This window comes from Acyrthosiphon pisum, chromosome X (assembly GCF_005508785.2).
Source record: "Acyrthosiphon pisum isolate AL4f chromosome X, pea_aphid_22Mar2018_4r6ur, whole genome shotgun sequence".
Lineage (NCBI taxonomy): Eukaryota > Metazoa > Arthropoda > Insecta > Hemiptera > Aphididae > Acyrthosiphon > Acyrthosiphon pisum.
Genome location: NC_042493.1, coordinates 62,496,556 through 62,503,689, shown reverse-complemented (window position 1 = coordinate 62,503,689; position 7,134 = coordinate 62,496,556). Strand labels below are relative to the sequence as shown.

Sequence of the window (7,134 nt, the reverse complement as noted above, 5' to 3'; positions counted from 1 at the left end):
GTATCGGCTTTGCTGGTCCTCTTCACATGGGAGAACTCAAACTTTGAAAGGCCCTAGAATATAAAGTGTATATCTCGGTCATCATGTTTCTGACAGTGATGGCTGTTTATCTTGAAGTTGTGTCAGACGGCCCGAGAAACAATTGCATAACAATATAGGCTCGGACCTTTCCACTACCACTTTATTCTTAGATACGATCAACAGGTTCGTAGCTAAACGTTGCCAACCATAAGAACACTCTCATTCTCAAATTTGGTGCAATCTAGTTTCCAAGTTTATAATATCCCCTTACAAATGTACATTCATTTTTATATATTTATATATACTTATAAATATTATATTTGCAAATAAAGGTTTCTTTTAAGTTAACCCACTTAATAGGGTACTATTGAGTATGTATTAGATATACCTAATTATTATTAGTTATTACTTATGACTTATAAGTTATGAGCTTATGACTATAATATAATAAGTAAGAATAAATTATATACTCTTATGAAATTAAACAATATAATAAAACAATTAGAGTTTATAATACGCTGCAACACGATTGCGCAATTTTTCCTTTTTTTACCCGATTAATTACAACACGATTGCGCACCAAACAATATGTGTTATATACTATATACTATGTATAATAATTTATGTACAACATAAAAATATAAACTTATATATAGGTACCTATAATAGTTACATAGAAAATTCTTCTACGTCTAATTTTGGACGATTATTTACCTAAAAACTATGTAGAAACTGATGCACAATTCCCACCAACTTTATGGGCAGATAAACCATTAGATAAAGCTAGAACAACTAATAGTCCAGAATCTTTTCATACCTATTCATTATAATTCGTAGTTTTATACCTAGCGTCCTCGCACCCATCTATAGATCAAGTAACAAAAATATTATTAGGTATTCAAACTGAAACATATTTAAAAATAAATAGTGTTAAACGTAATGAAAAAAATAAATTACGAATAGACCAAGAAAACAACATTACATTTACATATAACGGATACTTGGGAAAAATGTAAAAATAATAAAACATCAATGAATGATAATTTGCAGGCAACGGGACCACATTTTTGTGCTAATCACCAAATGTAATTTTTAAATACAATTACATATTGGAAAATGTATGATTAATATGATTCATATTATGTTTTATTTTAATATGAATAAAAAAAAATATTGACTATATTGACTATATCTGTATACATTGAGTATGTACATGTGATTTAGAAACAAAAAAACATTTTAACGATGCATCGATGCATGCCAACAATGAGATAATTTGTTATCAGTCCTAAGCCTGTATAACAATTGGGAAGGAAAATTGAGAATTAATAGCTAATATAAGTTATTGAGTGCATATGTATATGAAAATAAATTATAGAAAATATGTATTGTATATTATATTATTTTATGTTGTACACAAATTATTATACATTTATACGTACATAGTATTTACATCACATATCATTTGGTACGCAATCGTGTTGTGATTTTATCAGGTAAATAGGGGTCGGGGCGTTGTAATTATTGTTGTAATTATTCGGGCCAAAAAAGGAAAAACTGCGCAATCGTGTAGTAGCCTTACAATAGGTATATAATATATAGTTGTATACGGGGTATAACAGGAAGACCCAACAAATCAAATACTTTTTGTACTAATCAATATTTTTAAATCTTATTTATCTACATGATTAATTAACTTGTTTGAAACACGAATAATATAAAATGTATTATTATTTTTTTAAAACTATAATAAAAAATTTTAAATCTGGTTTTAATTTTTTTTGAAAATTTTAAAACAGCCAATTTGTAAAACTGTATAAACATTTATCTAAATCAAGGGGTTTATTGTTATGATTCATTAAAATGTAAAAATTGTTTTGAAGTAAGACTCATTAATTTGAAAAGTATAATAACTGTTTCAAAAAATATTTAGATTTTAACAAGTAAGTACTTATTTGAAAATTCTTATAAAATATTTAAAAAAAGTTTATATAAATTTATCTCCATTCAATGCTGTATTTACACTGTTTACAGGAATATTTCAACACTATAGGTTGATTAAAAACGTTTTTGAGGAATTATATAACAAGGAATTGTTAGATTATCTGGACTTTGTTTTTTTGCGATTCGTATCGAAATATAACATTAATTATAGATGAAATTGTCAATATTAAAAAATATATATATATATAAAAATTAAAAATTAATTTTACATAATATTGTTTATAATATAATAATAAATATTTATAAAATACAATTTCGCGTTCTCTATTTATATTGTTTATGTTATAATTATTATAACCAATCAGTTCCCTAAAAAAATCTTATTATGGCTATATTAGTTCTATGCTTGAGTGGTATGATAGGTATTATGATCTGACATGGTCAATGGTCATGAGTCATGATCAATAAGTTCATGTAGTTTATCCTGTGGTAGAATATGCAATGATATCATATTAATTCATAACTCTATCATATTATATTTTATCGTACCATCCAAAATATCTTGGCTGATGTTATATATATTATATTATTACTATAAAAACAATATTTAGTCACTTCAAAAATACTCGAGTTTTATAGAAGTATAAGTTATAGCTGCATATTATATTTCATTAAACATATTTTTTGGCAAGTGACAGGTAATATATTTTTTTAAATAATGAGTTCAGAATCATAATTATGAATAATTTATAATATTAACATTATTGTGGTTTTAATTATACATGCTATATAATATATTCCTATATATGTATACCTATATTAGGTGACTATACATAGGTTTAAAGTTATTCTGCATATTATACAGATATTATTTTTATCCAACGTTATAATTTAACAAGTAGGTATACGCTATATATATGCTATATATATGCTATTATATTATATAAACAATAAACATATAGCGCATAATATAATAGGTTTATATTCTTAAAAAAAAATAAATAAATAGGTATATAACATAATACAGTTTTGATTAAAAGTTAACAAAATACATTTTATAGGGATGAGTATTTAATTTTTATAATACATTTTTAATAGATTCTATGTGGAGTAATTTTACAGTATGTATATTAACCTAAACTTTCGGAACAATAAAAATGGTAAAAGCTTTCACTTTTAGGGGGGTTTCTGAAAGCTACAGTATATATAGTAGTAGGATAAGTTAGAGAGGGTACAACAAAATGTTTTAAGTTTTTCAGCTAGACCTCATTATGATCAGGTGCTGACTAGGACTACCAATCCTTATAGCTGATAAGAGTGTTTCAGCAAACATAAGTTCATAAGTAAACTCATTAACAGCTCTATATAGACTGTCCTGCGTATTGCTAAGTCAACTTAATATTAAAATCCCTATAGTCTCCATTCACGAACAACTTACCCTTTCTTCTTACCCCTCTGCCCCACCTGTTATTCTCATAATATATATAGACCAATGTTCAGAACGATGCATATCTATAAATATACTGCTAATAAGGACTCATCGTTTTCTTTCGCTTATAATATTATTGAAATAAAGTTTAGAGTTCATATATTTTTCTTGTAAATATACCTACATATTTTTCTCTGTTACTTTGAGCCACGACCGACATATTGCTATAAAATAAAATTATCATCAATATTCTTAAATAGGTTTTTATATTTCTTATAATAATTTTAAACATAATAATATAATTTATATAGGTAACTATATTATATTAAGTGGAGAATATTTTGTAATTTGCATTATAGGTATATCAACTATAAATATTACCGATATACTTATATATTATCTATTGGCTCCGAAACGGCTTGACCGATTTGGCTGATTCTTTTTTTGTTATGTTCGTAATTATCAGAACAAAATTCTTATGAAATAACATTTTAGAAAAATCTACCGTAGGAAATCTGGATGAACGAATTGACTAAGACTACAACTGGTAATAAAAGCACTGCAATGATGTCACGCTTCAATTAATGATTATTTTTGAAACAATAAATCGATAAACATTATAATAAGGTACCTGGTACACCCCCCCCCCCCCACCCCGTGTAAATGGATTTCCAAATATTTTTAACTTGAAAATATTCTTGAAGTCCAAAATACAAAATGTTTATACATATACAATATTTTAAAAATAAAATAATTGAAAACCAATTTATTTTTTTAAATGTTAAAAATCATACGAAATTTAGTTTTTTTTATGTTTATGACAAATTATTAGAAATTTAGTAACAAGAAACAACAATTTATATCACAAAATTGAACACCTTAACAGTGCTACAAAATGATATCTTAACATGATTTAACCTATTTCAATATTATGGCATTTGGATCATAGATCTTTGCTATCAGTTTTCCATGTGCGTCAGCTTGTGTACCATCAAATTGCTACTTATAGAGAACGACTTGTCGCATACATCGCAGGCGTACGGTTTTTCACCAGTGTGTGTGCGTCGATGTGTTATCAAATTGCCACTTACAGAGAACGACTTGTCGCATACATCGCAGGCGTGCGGTTTTTCACCAGTGTGTGTGCGTCGATGTTTTGTCAAACTGTTGCTTTCAGAGAACGACTTGTCGCATACATCGCAGGCGTACGGTTTTTCACCAGTGTGTGTGCGTCGATGTTTCGTCAAATGGCCACTTTGAGAGAACGACTTGTCGCATACATCGCAGGCGTACGGTTTTTCACCAGTGTGTGTGCGTCGATGTTTTGTCAAACTGTTGCTTTGAGAGAACGACTTTTCGCATACATCGCAGGCGTACGGTTTTTCACCAGTGTGTGTGCGTCGATGTTTCGTCAAATTGTTACTTTCAAAGAACAACATGTCACATACATCGCACTTGTAAGACTTATTCTCCATTTGTCCGCTTTTGTGTCGTCGGTCTGCTTTAATTATTAAATAAGTTATTTAACATGTAACTGTATTTCATACAATTATTTGGTTACCATGCTATTTTGTTTATGATCGTTTATAATTTATTGACTTCACCATATGTTTAAGCCAGTACTAATTTATTGTTGTATTACTTTTTACACTTTAAATAAAGTATATTATGCTGAATATATCTCTACTATTATTTTTATAAAAACATTAATTAATTTAAGGTTTTAAATTTTAAATTTTAAAACAATAACATTTTACCCATAAATGAACTACTCTTAGTTCTTAATTTCTTAATTATTTCTTGAGAATCAATTTTGTAACACAAATAACACATCTTCCCCTTCTGCCGGTAATTCATTACTTATAACATCTGTATAGCAGAGCGACATTCACTTACCCGCTTTTTTTTATTATGTTAAATCAAAAATATATTTATATATTATACAATACTATACTATACTATAAAAGCAAGTCCAGATTTTGTGTCACGGGTTGGCTCCGAAACTTCTTGACCGATTTGGCTGATTCTTTTTTTCTTATGTTCGTAATTGTCAGGACAACGTTCTTATGAAAGACAATTTTAGGATAATCTGCCTGAAAAGTAGGAAGTCTGGATATCAAAAATACAACAGTGGCGCCATCTGTACAGGAAAAAAATAAACTAAATAATAATATATTTTTGTTTATTGTAAGGTTATGTTATTGGTTTTATTGTAGTTTTAGTTGTTAATTTTGAAAAATATTATTAAAACAAAAAGAGGAAATCAACCCTTCGCCGCTTCACAAATGGTGTTAATAGGAAAAATTGTCAATAAATATAATTGAAATTAATAAATTATAATTTTAATAAATTGGTTGTTACTATCAATCTTATAAAAAAATGTCAATAATAAATTGATAAAATAGAACATACATTCAAATAAATATAAATTGAATGAATCGGTTGATTTTTTCGATCTATAATAAATTCTATTCGATCTTATAAAAAATTGTCAATGATAAATCGTTAAAATATAATATATAGTTCTAAATGTTATATCTATTAAGTGTGGCACACAGGTATCTAGGATTTTCGCGCTTTCGTACAATACCAACTCATTTTGATGTTAATGTCTTCCACCGGTACAAACAGCACGGTGTCTGCTGATTGCCTACTTGATAATATACTGCTGTGAATCTCACGGGATAACACCGGTCGAGATGGCTATACATTAAAATATAATATAATTTACACTTGAAAAGATATTGTTTTAACAGTATATAAAACCCAAAAGAAGTTGAACAATCAGAATTTTTTTTCCAGGTAACGGAAAAGTTTTTTTTTTTTGAACAAAACATAATATTTACAATCTGTATTTACATGTTATACAATAAGTAAATGTGATGGGGATTGATTTACAGGAGGGGGAAGTTGCCCATTGGCGACACCCCGAGAACGGAAAAGTTAAGATAAGTTTTTAACAGTTTAACACTACTCTGTACAGGTACAGTTCAATTGCTCTTCATAAAAAAATTCATATTTCAAATGGATCCTATATTCCTACAAATAGATACTATATATACTCGTACATTTATCAAATGTAATAATATACAAGATATCAGGCGATTCTTTAAAAATTAAACACTCATTTTCTTAAAAGCAGTGGATATTTTAACTAATATACTAGGGACAGAAATGCAACCAGAGAAATTTTTTTTTCACCTAGTAAATGAAAACCTAATAACTGAGGAACAATGATTTTTTGTAAACATTTCGATGCTTGAAATGAATATATAATTTTATTTATTTATTATTTATTACGTTTAATTTTGTTATTTATTTATGACGTATATCATTTTGTTTGAAAAATTATTATTGAGACCACCGGTGACCGTTCACCGTAGCATCCGTAACCCGCAGCCCGTATCTATCCATAGAATAATACAATGCAAGAAAGCAATTTATTTCACGCGGCACGCTAAAATGCGACATGTTTCATCTAATCGTCAATCGTCTCAACAAATTAATTATTTTTGATTTGTTTAGTCCTTGTTTCTGCAAGCTATTAGTTAAATAATTATTTCACTTTGAAAGTTTGAACCTTAAAACAGTTTAAACGTCCAAGCCTTCAAAGTAATACGTCATACGGTATTACGACGACAGGACGACTTTCGTCTTTCGGTAAGTATAAAATAATTTAAAATCTAATATTTTATACTTGGACTTAAACTAAATAAAGTACCTATTTTCAATAATTATAA

General features: G+C 27.8%; 1 protein-coding gene across 1 annotated transcript; it reads right to left on the bottom strand.

Annotated features, from left to right (window-relative positions):
- Window positions 1–4,194: 4,194 nt before the first annotated feature.
- On the bottom strand, window positions 4,195–5,015 carry LOC115033316 (zinc finger protein 436-like). Its single transcript, XM_029485649.1, has one exon. The coding sequence runs from the start codon at window positions 4,867–4,869 to the stop codon at window positions 4,354–4,356; it is 516 nt and encodes a 171-aa protein (XP_029341509.1). The 5' UTR covers window positions 4,870–5,015; the 3' UTR covers window positions 4,195–4,353.
- Between the last annotated feature and the right edge of the window lie 2,119 nt (window positions 5,016–7,134).